The following is a 14,820-nucleotide window of genomic DNA, read 5'->3' as shown; positions in this document are numbered from 1 at the left end:
ACAAAAATGGTTGCTCAGTCGGTAGAAAATTGCTATATAAATGTATATTTTTTTTGTATTAGGGTATACAATCACATACGTGGCGGCAGGTAGCCTAGTGGTCAGAGCGTTAAGGCCAGTAACCGAAAAGTTGCTGGATCGTATCCCTGAGCTGACAAGGTAAAAAGCTGTCGTTCTGCCTCGGAACAAAGCAGTTAACCCACTGTTCCCCGGTAGGCCGTCATTGTAAATCATCATTTGTTCTAAACTGACTTTCCTTGTTAAATAAAAAACATGAGTGTGAATACTTGGGGACATATTTCCAAAATTAAAATCAATTGGAGCTGATTTCCTGGTCTTTTATGTCCAACAATGAAAATTCTGAAATCTTGGGGGGTCAAATAAAACCAAATTTGGTCCGCGGGCCTCTACTCGGGGAACCCTGCTCAATGTATCTAAGCAAAGATGACAGGAACCATGAAAATATATTGAAGTAAGACACGGACCATCCATACACGACGGACGTAGTTCCATCAATAACATCTACGTCCGCCTTTGATTATTTTTCTCCAGCATTATGTCGTTTTTTTATTATTACCTACATAGATATCTATTAACTTAGTTGTAGAACTACAATCTGTATTTTCGTTGGAGGAAAGGAACCATGGTGCTATATGGTGTGAAAACCTAACTTTATTTTAGACACATTTGTTAGCTAACTATGTTTGATAGCTAATCTGGCTAGCAAACTAAACTAACATTAGCTTGGGTTAACGTCAGCAAATCGACGCGCCTCAGTCTCTCTCATTGGTCCCAGGTACTTCTGCAGACGGCTCACCCACTACTTAGCTAACGTAGGAATGAAGTGTTTTAATCGGTCTAGAAACTAGCTGGCTAGCTAACGCTAGTAAGTAAATCTAGCTAGCCAAGTTAAGTAAGCAAGCTATCTAACGACCGTTATCCTAACGACATTGCAGGAGCCAGGGTAACTTATCTTAGCTAACTAACGTTAGCTAGCTAAGTCTATAGCTAAAGGACATGGTCATAGGGCATGTTTCTCTTTCAGCCTAGTTAGCTACAGTATATATTAGCAATGTAAATTGGTGTCAGTACGTAGGCTGTAGCTAGCTAACGTTACTGGTGCCTTGCTTTTTTCATATAAATTAAGAAGAGATGGTATCTTAACATCAGACAAAATGTTTCCTCCGATCACCTCTGCAGAACTCACAGAGGGCTGAACCAGAGATGATGTTCTCAGTCTCCCACAAGACGGCCTTCGTGGTCGACCACTGCCCTTACATGGCAGAGTCCAGTCGGCAGCAGGTGGAGTGTGACGTGCTGACAAAAAGCCGTGGTCAGGGCATGATCCCGCTGGCCCCAGTGTCCAAGTCCCTGTGGACCTGTGCTGTGGAGTGCTCCATGGAGTACTGCCGCATCCTCTACGACGTTTACCCCCTCAAGAAACTGGTGAGTACCTCCATCCCATAGCCTGGCGGTCTAGTCTGTTTTAGCCCAGGTCAGAACAGAGTATAGTCTGTCTGTTGGCCAACTCGTCTGTGTTTATTCATATTCTGAGTTGGGCACAGCACATTATATTGCTTCAGTGGTTATGTTTCAGATCAACTACATTGTGAGTGATTCAGAGTTCCACATTCTGAACAGCTGGAGGCAAGACGACCAAAGCACTCATGAGGTACTTTATTTCCATCTTCGAGAGATGGATGCTTATTTATCAACAGGGCAACGATTTTGCTTAGAATCATAGAATTAGTGCTGTACAATCTATTGTTGAAAGTCTACACCTTTTTGTTATTGCACCACTCACTACACAACTACCAATCTCATTGTCACATTTTGAGGTTAACCAATCTTGTCGAGATAGAGGTTTTGTTGTAATGTATGGTTGACTTAACCTGCTTCCCTTTGTATTCATGTGATAGCTCATGTCAGCTCTGGCAGCAGTGGGTCCACCTAACCCACAGGAGGACCCTGAGTGTTGCAGTGTCCTGCACGGCCTGGTGGCAGCGGTGGAGTCCCTGTGTAAGATCACTGAGTACCAGCACGAGGCACGCACCACCCTCATGGACACGGCTGACAGGGTGGCCAACAGGGGGCGCATTATCTGCCTCACAAACGCCAAAAGGTAAACATTAACATAATTAAGTAAACCTGTTTATTTCTTATAATACCATTTTTTAAGGGATAGATCAGCTATGAAATTAACAAAGATTTGGAGCTATCAAATAACATTACTTGAATCATTTCTAATCCCCTTTTTTTATACAGTACCAGTCAAAAGTTTGGACACCTACTCATTCACAGGTTTTTCTTTATTTTTACTCTTTTCTACATTGTAGAATAATAGTGAAGACATCAAAACTATGAAATAACACATATGGAATCATGTAGTAACCAAAAAAGTGTTTAAAAATATCTAAATATATTTGAGATTCTTCAAAGTAGCCACCCTTTGCCTTAATGACAGCTTTGCACACTCTTGGCATTCTCTCAACCAGCAATTACCTGGAATGCTTTTCCAACAGTCTTGGAGTTCCCACATATGCTGAGCACTTGTTGGCTGCTTTTTCTTCACTCTGCGGTCCAACTCATCCCAAACCATCTTAATTGTGTTGTCAGGTGATTGTGGAGGCCAGGTCATCTGATGCAGCACTCCATCACTCTCCTTCTTGGTCAAATAGCCCTTACACAGCCTGGAGGTGTGTTGAGTCATTGTCCTGTTGAGAAACAAATGATAGTCCCACTAAGCGCAAACCAGATGGGATGGCGTATCGCTGCAGAATGCTGTGGTAGCCATGCTGGTTAAGTGGGCCTTGAATTCTAAGTAAATCAGACTGTCACCAGCAAAGCAATCTAGAAGAAAAAGAAACGCACACCTATTAAGGTGAGGTGCTGGCTAGCGGAGTAAACTTGAAAATAAGGGAGAGCCGCACACTCTAGGAGCTCAGATGCAAAAATGTAATATCCAACGTTATTGGATATTTGTTTAGACCAGAGGAAAGGGGGCCTCCTACTGGCACTCCAACACCACTTCCAGCAACATCTGGTCTCCCTTCCAGGGACCAACCAGGACCAACTCTGCTTAGCTTTAGAAGCAAGCCAGCAGTAGAATGCAGGGTGGTATGCTGCTGGCTTATGTCTTAAAGTAATGATGGACTGTCATTTCTCTTTGTTTATTTGAGCTGTTCTTGCCATAATGTGGACTTTACCAAATAGGGCTATCAAACACATTAAGAAGGAAAGAAATTCCACAAATTAACTTTTAAGGCACACCTGTTAATTGAAATGCATTCCAGGTGACTACCTCTCGAAGCTGGTTGAGAGAATGCCAAGAGTGTGCAAAGCTGTCGTCAAGGCAAAGGGTGGCTACTTTGAAGAATCTCAAATATAAAATATATTTTGATTTAAGACTTTTTTGCTTACTACGTGATTCCATTTGTGTTATTTCATACAATGTTGTAAATAGTAAAAATAAAGAAAAACCCTTGAATGAGTAGGTGTGTCCAATCTTTAGACTGGTACTGTGTATATATATATATATATATATAATTTAAAAAAACATTTATTCCCCTCTCCCCTAGTTGGAGTACCTGTGGGAAAACATTACAATTCTATATATACACTGAGTGTACTTTACATAGACCAGGGATCATCAACTGAATTTAGCTGCAGGCCAATTTTCTTTTTTTCATGAGGGAATGTTCAGGGAGCTGGAACATAATTACAAATAATGTATAGACTGCACATTGACCGCAAGAAGCCCAAACAGAAGTCTGAAACCTAATCACTTCAAACCTTGCTGACATTTGTATACAATTACATATTTATATTATGCGTGGTAATACTTTGGAACAGATTTCCGAAATTAAAATCACTTGGAGATGATTTCCTGGTCTTTTTAGTCTTTTATGTCCAACAATAATTCAATTTTTTTACTGTTCATATAATTTTTGCGGCCAAATTAAATTTGGCCCACGGGCTGCCAGTTGGGGAACCCTGACATAAACTGATCAGGTGACTCGAGGTGAACGCTATGATCCCTTATTGATTTCACTTGTTAAATCCACTTCAATCAGTGTAGATCAGGGCTCTCCACACTGTTCCTGGAGAGCTACTGTCCTGCAAGTTCTCTCCAACCCTAATCTAGCATACCTGATTCGCTTAATTAGCTGGTTGATAAGATGAATCGGGTTAGTTACAACGGGGGTTGGAACAAAAACATACAGGAGGGTAGCGCTCCAGGAACAGGGTTGTGGAGCCCTGTTATAGATGAAAGGGAGGAGACAGGGTAAAGAAGGATTGTTAAGCCTTGAGACATGGATTGTGTATGTGTCATTCAGAGGGTAAATGGGCAAGACAAAATAGTTGTGCCTTTGAACGGGGTATGGTAATTGGTGCCAGGTGCCCCGGTTTGAGTGTCAAGAACTGCAACGCTGCTGGGTTTTCTACGCACAACAGTTTCCCGTGTATATCAAGAATGGTCCACCACCCAAAGGACATCCAGCCAACTTGACACAACTGTGGGAAGCATTGGAGTCAACATGGGCCACCATCCCTGTGGAATGCTTTCGAGAGCTTGTAGCGTCCATGCCCTGGCGAATTGACCACTACAATCTTAATTCCAACCCTCAGATGTCCACAGACTAACCCATCTTTCCCAGTACACTAAAGTTTTAATATTTCCTTTTGCAATACATTCTTCTATTTTAATGTGAAGACTTACAAAGGTCTTGAACCTCTGTTTGTACCAAGATTTCCCTTAAATAAATACTCATATTTACCATTGATTGATGGTGGTTTTTCAGATGTCCTAACAGTACTGTTTGTAGGTCCCTCTGAAAACAGACATTATGACTTAACCACTCCTGGACCTGTCTCCAAAAGCGAGCCACCGAAGGACCGTACCAAAAGAGATGATCTATTGATTCTGTTAAACCTGGTTATTAATTGAGAACCTGTAGATACTGAAGTAATGCCCATCTTTGAAGGCATCCATGGAAGTCTTAATGGGGTATTGTGTGTCTCTCTCTGTTACACAGTGACACCCATGTGCGAATGCTGGAGGACTGTGTGCAAGAGACCATTCTAGAGCAAAACAAGATGGCAGCAGGCTCAGACAGGTATGAGAGATTGAGAAGAGAATACCACTGTTTTTACACTCTTTAGTGGGGATAAAAGATGAACTCTAGAAGTCAGATTTTTGATGGGAGAATTCAAATGGATTTAGAGGAGGAGATTTGTTAGACTGGGTTAATTTCATTGGGCAACTTAGAAGGGCTTTGAGAGGATCTTAGGGAAGTATCTTGAATCCTTCCGATGCATTCCAATGTGTCTCTGTGTTTCAGACTGATGCCTATCCAGCAGTGTGAGCTGGTGCTCGTCCACATCTTCCCTCAAGGAGAGGACACCCTGGTCTCAGACCGGCCAAAGAAAGAGGTAGGTTTAAACCTGCTCAGGGTTGCATTAAATTGACTCTGTTTTCACCTAGTCTAAAGGTTAATCTAGATATGTATAACATCGCTCCAAACACACTTTGTCATATCAACGCATACTTAATCTGATGGAGATAAAGTATACTATTAGTATCCTGTTAACATGTGCTCATTTCCACATGCTGTAGTTACCAAGTTCTATCGAGATGCCATACAATAAAAAATGGCATGCTACTCTTATTGTTAGTCCTACACAGTCCTCCTCTGTACCGGCAGGTCTCCTCTCTGCTGACCAGCGAGGTTCACAGTGTGCGGGCAGGGAGGCACCTGGCCACCAAACTCAACATTCTAGTGCAGCAGCACTTTGACCTTGCCTCCACCACCATCACCAACATCCCAATGAAGGTACGTCTTCTGTCCTCTAGCTCTCCCATGGTTCAGGCCTTCACCAGCCCCATCTATAACCTTTCACCCTTTTCACTGACTCCCACCCATACTTCCTTCAGGGCTGTGTCCCAGCAGTCTTGAGTTAACTATTTTCCCGCCTCCTTCATGTCATGACTGATGTTAGATTAGCTATTTAAGGTATAAGGTGGGCTATTTTTGATGGCTGGACGAATGTTTGAAAAGGGCGACGTCCTGTCTGCAAAATGACCTATCCTGACCCGTCCACTTATTTTCTCTGCATCCACAAACCTACACATTACAAACCAACACATCTATTGGCCCTTCCACCCAATGCACCTATCGCTTCACTCGCCTCAACCTTCTGATACCCTAACCTTGCCCTACCCCATCCTCGGCCCCAAAATGTCCCAAACTTCCTTCTCCTTCCCCATCAGCCATTGTGCACTATGATTTTACACACTGTTCTTTGTTCATCATCATGTTGAAATGACTCTTGGAACCGCTGCTGTTTTCATGCTGTATTTTCTGTTTTGCTAGCCCACATTAAATGTTTGCGAGCAGGTCAGTACTCTTAAACACACACCAAGAGGGACCGCAGAACGCAAGGCTGTGTGGATTGGTTTTGTCCATCCATCGGACGCTCAACGGCCCTCACTTTTGATTGACTGCCGATTGTCCACATGACATTCCAGCAGCCAATCAGAGTTGAGAGTGTTAGCATGTTTGGTGGATGAGAATGTACGCATTACGTGCCCTGTAGTTTGCCCCCGGCCTCATGTCCTGTCTGACTCCTTGTTGGTGACTCCTTGTTGGTGCCTTCTCTACCTTAGAGTTGATTGGTCGCAGTCCCTCCTTGTAGTGTCTTGTTGTGGTCCTTTGTGCTGTGTTGAGTAGTACGTATTGATATCAGACCACCCTCTGTCCCTCCTGTCCTTTCCCTCTCTCTTTCCTCTCTTTCTCTCATTTGAATAGTAAGTCATTTAGTCCTTAGCCATGACAGGCATGTAGACGCCTATCTCCTAACTTTCGCCCAAAATGTTTTTGTCCTCCATGTAGTCCCATGTTATTCATCTGGGTTAGAAAACATGTACGCCCCTTTTCGCTGAAATACACGTCAGACCCTTAAACTTTAGACTGCAACAACCACAGCTGTCCATCTTCACATCACCGGAATCACCTTGTAGGAAGAACGAAAGAGAGGGAGCCAGAGAGAGAGACGATGCAAAGATCAGTGTTTTATGCATTTGCTGGTACTTCTCGAACCCTTGTTGTTAACAAGAAAGCAGCAATGTTTGTTCTGTCTTGATGGCAGCAGTGGATAGGCACTCACTACTGCAAGTAGGATAAGAGCGTCTGCCAAATGACTACAATGTCAATGAAAATAATACCTCGCTGATGTCTGTTTTTTTTGTCTTCCCCTTCTCCTGTGGGTGTGAAGGAGGAGCAGCATGCAAACACGTCGGCCAATTACGACGTAGAACTCCTGCATCACAGGGACGCCCATCTTGAGTTCTTCAAAAGTGGTGAGGTTTTTAAAAAAAACCAATAATAATCTGTATTCTTTTGGCCACTAAGTTATTGTGGCTTTTAGTGGCTTGGCCATAAACCACTACAGTAAACATTCAGTTTCTCCCTTTCATCTCTCCTTTTCTGTTGTTCAGGCGACCTGCACATGGCTGGTAGTACGAGTCGAGACAGTGGACTTAAGGAGACAGTTACTCTTAAGTGGTGCACTCCTCGCACCAACAGTGTAGGTAGGCACCATGAACCCTGGGAAACGTAGTTCTTTTTTTGAATGTTTGATGTCACGCTAACTGAAAGAAAAGTCCCGGTAGAGGTGGGGCTTGAGTGATGTTTGAAATGATAAAGACAAAAGAAGCGATTGAAAAATGACTGAAAATATCCTTGATATCGACACATCAAAATCCCAAGAGCATTTCATGTAATATTCTCCTTTGGCTTATCTGGATATTTCCTATCTTTCTTGCGTGTGTCTGTGTGTGAACTGGTGGCTCAGAACTGCACTACTGCACTGGAGCATATCGGATATCCCCTACGGACGTCAACAGCCGACCCTCATCGTGTTTGACCAACTTCTTGCTGAACGGTGAGCCTGAATATTTTTGCCCTGACCCCATGCCTCTACCACCTACCCTAAATGTTAATACTACTTGCATATGGACAATACAAACAAATGTAGTTGAAATACAGATGGCGATTGATTGCATTGCAGGTCGCTCAGTGCTGCTGGAGCAGCCCAGGAAGTCCGGGTCAAAGGTCATCAGCCACATGCTGAGCAGCCACGGCGGGGAGATCTTCCTGCACGTGCTCAATAGCACCCGCTCCACCCTGGAGGACCCTCCCTCCATTAGCGAGGGCTGCGGGGGCCGGGTGACTGACTACCGCATCACTGTAAGCCCCTCCCACCCCTTCCTCCTCTACCCCATAGTGACTGACTACCACATCACTGTAAGCCCCTTCCTCCTCTACCCCATAGTGACTGACTACCACATCACTGTAAGCCCCTTCCTCCTCTACCCCATAGTGACTGACTACCACATCACTGTAAGCCTCTTCCTCCTCTACCCCATAGTGACTGACTACCACATCACTGTAAGCCCCTTCCTCCTCTACCCCATAGTGACTGACTACCGCATCACTGTAAGCCCCTCCCGCCCCTTCCTCCTCTACCCCATAGTGACTGACTACCACATCACTGTAAGCCTCTTCCTCCTCTACCCCATAGTGACTGACTACCGCATCACTGTAAGCCTCTTCCTCCTCTACCCCATAGTGACTGACTACCACATCACTGTAAGCCCCTTCCTCCTCTACCCCATAGTGACTGACTACCACATCACTGTAAGCCTCTTCCTCCTCTACCCCATAGTGACTGACTACCACATCACTGTAAGCCTCTTCCTCCTCTACCCCATAGTGACTGACTACCACATCACTGTAAGGGGCAGAGGAGGTTTAGTCACAACTAATTGGAGTTTGATTACAAATCTAATGCAAATAAAATGTCAACATGAAAACACACAAACAACAAATTCTATATGTTCTATATAACAATGTGTACCTGCAATGTAATGTCCTATATTTACACTGTCTATGTAACTACCATGTTAACACTGGTAGGTATAAAATACTTATTCTAAAGTGGGACCAAAAGTTTGATACCAGTCTTTTTGGGGTGTCTGCTGCAGGACTTCGGAGAGTTCATGAGGGAGAACCGTCTGACTCCTGTCCCAGAGTCCCCAGACGCTGAGGCTAGTGGGAAGCCCCCGGCAGAGCGGGCCAAAGCCCAGCTGGAGCGTTACACTCGCTATTGGCCAATGATCATCTCCCAGACCACCATCTTCAACATGCAGGCGGTGAGCAGGACAGCATTCTTCCTTCACACACTGCACAGTTGTTTACCTCACAGCACTCAGTTTGTTTATTTTTCAACCTTGTGTATAATTCTGTCTGTGTTCATTGTGTGCATTAACTGTGTGTGTGTGTGATACAGGTGGTTCCACTGGCTAACCTCATAGTGAAGGAGAATCTGAGTGAGGAGGACTTGCTGACCTGCCAGAAGACAGTTTACAACCTGGTGGATATGGAGAGGAAGAACGACCCTCTTCCCATCTCCACTGTGGGCTCCAGGGGCAAGGGCCCTAAAAGGTAGTCTGTCTCTCTGTGTGTGTGTGTGTGAGAGAGAGAGAGAGAGAGAGACGGATGTTGTGACTTAGTGTCACCCTGAGTGTTTAGGGGTGGGAACAGCGTGTGTGTATGTGCGTGTGTACACGTGTTTGTACGTGGGTGGGTGTACGTGTCAGTTTTTATGTGTGTGTTTGTATGTTAAGGATGTGTGCGGGAGAGAGTCTGAAAGTGTAACTGTGTCGCTCCCTGACTGTTTGGAGGTGGGAACCGTATATAAGTTCAGTGTGTGTGCCTGGTCTCCTGTCCTGACTGGTTACTGTCTCATCCGGGCTTTAGGGATGAGCAGTACCGCATCATGTGGAACGAGCTGGAGACTCTGGTGAAGACCCACGTGGCGGGCAGCGAGCGACACCAGAGGGTTCTGGACTGCATCGTCGCCTGCCGCAGTAAACCCCCCGAGGAGGAGGAGAGGAAGAAACGGGGGAGGAAGAGGGAGGACAAGGAGGACAAGGCAGAGAAGAACATCAACAAGGATTCAGAGGACAAGAGCTGGCAGGAGTCAGAGAGGTCAGGGTGACACAACACACATTTTGTTTGACCCCAGCCCGACCTACTGTTTTAAACAACAGACCTGCATCCAATGAACTCTGTGATTCTGAAAAAAAATAGCAAAAATAAAAACCCTTGAATGAGTAGGTGTCCAAACTTTTGACTGGTGCTGTATATACCAGTTTAGTATTTTACCCTGGTATTCTCCTGGTCACTGTGTCATACTGTGTTGCATTCTACCCCCAAGCCATAAGACTCCTGAACAGCTAATCAAAGGGCTACCCAGACCCCTCTTTTAGGCTGATGCTACTCTCTGTTTATTATCTATGCATAGTCACTTTAACTCTAACTACATGTACATATTACCTGGACTACCTGGTGCCCCTGCACATTGACTCTGTTCAGGTACCCCCTGTATATAGCCTCACTTGTTATTTTACTCTATTTTGTACTTAACACTTATTAAATAAAAAAATCTTAACATCTTAAAGCATTGTTGGTTAAGGGCTTGTAAGTAAGCATTTCACTGTAAGGTCTACACCTGTTGTGTTCGGTGCATGTGACAAATAAGATGTGATTCCTCCACCAGGCTGAAGGGGGCGGTAGAGCGCGGAAAGGAGGAGCAGGGGGAGTCGGAGGTCATAAAGGATTCTCCTGACTCGCCAGAGCCTCTCAACAAGAAGCCCCGTCTGGAAGAGATCCAACTACCTGAAAAAGCCAAAGGTGCATGCCCCCCCCCTTCTGGTTGGCCTTGACCTTATTGTCCTCAGCTCCATGGTGTGAACTGGCATGTTTGTCAAATGCCAAGTTCATGGTTATCATTGCAATGAGTAGTATTCTATTATTATTGGTTTTGTATCATCACTGCATTACCTTTTTTATTCAGAGACAATAGGTTGATTAGGCGTGCCAGTACCAGTATTGTTCCTTTCCTCTGATCTTTCTGTCTCTGTGTGTGTTTTCGCCCTGTGGTTACAATGTAGGTCCGGTGTCCCTGCTCACCATGTGGACTAACAGAATCACTGTGGCCAACTCCAGGAAACACCAGGAGTTTGCCGGAAGGATCAGCTCTGTGAACAACAAGGCGGAGTTATACCAGCACCTTAAAGATGAGAATGGGTGTGTGATAATGTACTGTATATAACCATTCCCCACATCAGTGTATTATAGCCCCTAGTTCTAATTACGCAATAAGGCCCGAGGAGGTGTGGTATATGGCCAATATACCACGGCTAGTGGCTGTTCTTATGCACAATGCAACGTGGAGTGCCTGGATACAGCCCTTTAGCCGTGGTATATTGGCCATATAGCACAAACCTCAGAGGTGCCTTATTGCTATTATAAAATGGTTACCAAAGTAATTAGAGTGGTAAAAATACATGTTTTGTCATACCCGTGGTATACAGTCTGATGTACCACGGCTGTCAGCCAATCAGCATTCAGGGCTCGAACCACCCAGTTTATAATGTTTGATAGAGATGTTGTAGTTTGTTTTCTTGACTGAAATCTGATTGTCCAGTACCTGTTATGGAGTAGACGGTCTTATGATAAATAATTAGTTGACTTTTTTCCTACTGTTAACAGAATGGACCTCCACGAGAATGGGAAAGCCACCAGATGATGTGACCTGTCTCTGTACAGGATGCACCCACTCCACCGAACACCTTCCCACAGCAGGAATATGAGCTTGGACCAGAGATCATGTCAATCTGAGGTGTATGGACTGTCCTCCCCTACTCTGTCCATACCAGGCATAGTTGAATGGATAGCAGTCAGACTTTGTAATTTTTAGAGTGATTTTTGTTCGTTTTCTACCCACATTTGTATGGATATGCTCACATATTGTGTGAAGCAATAAAGTTGTCAACAGGCAGTATTTTCTTTCTGTGCCGTTCTACTTTTCTCATGGTTAGTTTAATGGTACGGTGACCGCGAAAGGTTGGCATCAAGTCTCAAATATATATATATATATATATATATATATATATATATATATATAATAACAAAATGCAGTTTTGTCAGTTTGGAAGGTTTGAAATATAGTAAAATCCAGCTATGATGAATATTGTATTTTAATTCTACTTTAAAATTCCTCAATGAAATGAAAAACACCCATTTTCATGCTTTAAGTTGTACGTTTTGGTACATAGAAGTACAAATGTGTGTAAATTATCACAGCAATACAACGTTCCAGTATAAAAGGCACATTTATAATTGCCCTCCAAAGATCCATTAATACTTTGTCTTCCAAAACGGTTGTGCAACACATTTGTCTCAACAGTTGTCTCAACAACCCTCGTAGTGGCATGACTAGTGTGTGTATGAACATGTCACAACCTCACTTCTAAGAATGGATTCATTTGTTTGTATGCTTTTCTTGGGATTTGTGTTCCCATGGTCTGTTATGTGGGTATTGTGGTGGGAGCTGGTATTGTGGAGGTGGGTGAAAAGACGCTGCTCTTTGATAAGGCTGACTGCCCTGGAGATATGTGGGAGAGAGATGCTCTCCACTGGCTGGTGAGGTGTTCAGCCACAACCTTGGGGGAGGTGGGGGCACTTCTGGTTGGAACAGGGGGGGCATCCTTGGCCTTATTGCCCTCAGATCCATGGTGTGACCTGGGACAACTCCCTCTGAGGGCCAAATCGCAAGAGTCCTTACCCTCACACAGCTTCTACAGAAATAGAAAATTGTAAACGTAAGGGTGACTGCCAGAAAGAGGCAGCAGACCACTAGCAGAGCTGTCAACACACTGGCCATCCAATGATAGGGGTCTGTCTGTCGCACTGATGCACCAGTGGGATCCGAGGCTGGGACGGTGTTGACAGAAGTGGGATATGGAGTACTGGGGGAAAGAGTGGGACTAGAGGCTGTAGTTGGGCTGGAGAAACAGTCACGTCTGAAGCTCACAGGGCCTACCTTGCTGATGGGGAACTCTGGTAGCATTGCCTGGCTGAACGCAGGGCTACTCTGTCTGGTCTCTGAACTAATTTCCTCCCACATGCGCCAGACCTGACCCACAGGGCACCGTCCCTCGACCCCATCACCCCCCACCTGGCATAGGGTGAAGTTGTACCAAGACACAATAGTGGATCCAGGTGCCAGGGACAGCACGGCAAGGTGGTGGCTGCCAGAGTCATTGAAGAAGCGGGACAGCTTGTCCAGGAGAAGCTCCACCCTGTGGCGCTGGCTGAGGAGGGAGTAAAGGCTCCGGTGAGCTGTGAGGCTAAAGCTGTGGCAGGGCTCCGCATGGCTGCGGTGGAGGTCCAAGGTGAGGGGGAGCCAGGCAGCCAGGCCCTGATTGTCCCGAGCAGCCAGCAGCAGCTGCTGAGGGGCAAACTGCAGGTCCACTTCCAGAGGGACACCATGCAGCTCAAGTCCATCCAAGGCCACCCAGGACCCTAGAGTCACAGGAGGGCCATCTATGAACGTCAGCTCCAGGGAGAGGGACTCTGCTGCCCCATCCTCAGGATCCAGAAAAGTCCTTGATGGTATTGTGTAGTGGAAAGGGAAGCCGACTGTGGCTTCCAGAAGTGGGATGGACTGCAACACTTTGGGAGGGAGATTGGAGGGCCCTGGAATAACATCAGTACATATTTAGAAAGACCGTTACATCATGCCAAAGTTCATACAGAGAGGAAGTTATGCATGAGAAATGTGATGTGAAAGTTAGTAGTACACTAACCTGAGGAGGCAGCTGAAGGAGACATGGGCTGAGAAGATGCTCTAAGTACTCCAGTTGGAGCGAGGCCCAAAGAAACCTCTCGCATCTCAGCTGGACCTGATGAGAAGCTTGAAGTTGCGTCATACTCTCTCCAGCCGGTGCTGAGAATCAGAGGGGAGGTCAAAGGGCAGTAACCTGTGATTGGACACACGGTGATTGGTCTGCCCATGCTTGTGATACCTTGAGTCCTGGGCAGTGATTGGTGCATTGACACAGCTGACCTGTTTGTGGCACTGAGGACAGATGCTGGAATGCTGGAGGTTTGTGTGGTTACTGAGATGCTGGGTAGACTTTGGGAAGAGTGAAGGGATGAGAACAATGTAGCAGTTACAAGCTGATTGGTCTTGGAGAGAAACTGCAAAGAGATGTATTCTGAATTTTTATCTGTTGTGGCAGCTGTTTGCGGACGATCCTTGGGGGACTCTGAGGAAAACTGCCTTGAGGTGTCAGTTTGGATGTCAACTGGATCAGAGTAGTGGTCTCTTATCTCTAAATCAGTGAACTTTGATGGGAGCGGAGTCTGTTCTGTCTCCGCACTCTGTGACATGAAATCTAGAGAATCAGTGGGAAAAGTCTGAGTGGAGTTACCCAGCGTGTTCTCCTGGGCTATGGACTGGGTATACTGAGGGTAAGAGGGATCCTCCTGGGCTATGGACTGGGTATACTGAGGGTAAGAGGGATCCAGACTCTGCAACAGAAGGAGGGAGGATTCTGTGTATAGTCTTTGAACAGCAGACAGTTCTATTGGATAGAGCTGGCCGTGAGCTGTTGTCCCCAGGATCTCTACAGTTGCCTGTGGAATACTATATGAACTGTCAAAGTCTGATTCAAGGTCAGCCACTGTTGGCGTCATCATGAATAACACTGAATCTACGTATAATTCCGTCCTTGGTACTGAGGTTATTTGAGAGTACAGTTCACTTGTGGCTGGAGCATCTAATGGTATTTGAGTCAAGGAAGGCTCCAGAGTTATGTTGCTCTCCATTTGCCAGGATTGCTTAGCTGACATTGGCGATAGGAGAGGTACCTGTGATAGTGAGGCTATGGATTGTGCACCAGTATGC

General features: G+C 45.3%; 2 protein-coding genes across 5 annotated transcripts; one reads left to right on the top strand and one right to left on the bottom strand.

The window, feature by feature from the left end:
- Positions 1-512: 512 nt before the first annotated feature.
- Positions 513-11,910, top strand: LOC115180111 (integrator complex subunit 13). Of its 4 annotated transcripts, none has more exons than XM_029742008.1 (17): positions 513-656; positions 1,201-1,446; positions 1,598-1,672; positions 1,920-2,122; positions 5,037-5,117; positions 5,343-5,433; positions 5,706-5,834; positions 7,276-7,360; positions 7,499-7,591; positions 7,855-7,944; positions 8,071-8,249; positions 9,047-9,214; positions 9,352-9,506; positions 9,822-10,052; positions 10,624-10,757; positions 11,018-11,153; positions 11,619-11,910. In XM_029742008.1, the coding sequence occupies exons 1-17, from the start codon at positions 654-656 to the stop codon at positions 11,653-11,655; spliced, it is 2,136 nt and encodes a 711-aa protein (XP_029597868.1). In that variant the 5' UTR covers positions 513-653; the 3' UTR covers positions 11,656-11,910. The 4 variants fall into 4 exon arrangements, with proteins under 4 accessions (XP_029597868.1, XP_029597870.1, XP_029597871.1 ...); XM_029742010.1 differs by having other exon boundaries at positions 513-796; XM_029742011.1 differs by lacking the exon at positions 513-656 and adding an exon at positions 846-964.
- Positions 11,911-12,436: 526 nt separating this feature from the next.
- Positions 12,437-14,609, bottom strand: LOC115180135 (uncharacterized). The gene is made up of 3 exons (XM_029742025.1): positions 13,718-14,609; positions 12,952-13,607; positions 12,437-12,706 (listed from the first exon to the last, which is right to left on the bottom strand). The coding sequence occupies exons 1-3, from the start codon at positions 14,607-14,609 to the stop codon at positions 12,437-12,439; spliced, it is 1,818 nt and encodes a 605-aa protein (XP_029597885.1).
- Positions 14,610-14,820: the final 211 nt, after the last annotated feature.

This window comes from Salmo trutta, chromosome 40, assembly GCF_901001165.1.
Source record: "Salmo trutta chromosome 40, fSalTru1.1, whole genome shotgun sequence".
Taxonomy (NCBI): Eukaryota; Metazoa; Chordata; class Actinopteri; order Salmoniformes; family Salmonidae; genus Salmo; species Salmo trutta.
The sequence above is the reverse complement of the archived record's forward strand: the minus strand, read 5'-3'. Positions and strand labels throughout refer to the sequence as shown.

Coding starts and splice junctions, on each gene's coding strand:
- LOC115180111 (XM_029742008.1), top strand. Junction 1,673..1,919: donor ACGACCAAAGCACTCATGAG/GTACTTTATTTC, acceptor TTCATGTGATAG/CTCATGTCAGCTCTGGCAGC. Junction 5,434..5,705: donor CAGACCGGCCAAAGAAAGAG/GTAGGTTTAAAC, acceptor CTGTACCGGCAG/GTCTCCTCTCTGCTGACCAG.
- LOC115180135 (XM_029742025.1), bottom strand. CDS start 14,609: ATGACGCCAACAGTGGCTGACCTTGAATCAGACTTTGACAGTTCATAT. Junction 13,608..13,717: donor TCCTTCAGCTGCCTCCTCAG/GTTAGTGTACTA, acceptor ATGTTATTCCAG/GGCCCTCCAATCTCCCTCCC. Junction 12,707..12,951: donor CAGAGTTCCCCATCAGCAAG/GTAGGCCCTGTG, acceptor CTATTTCTGTAG/AAGCTGTGTGAGGGTAAGGA.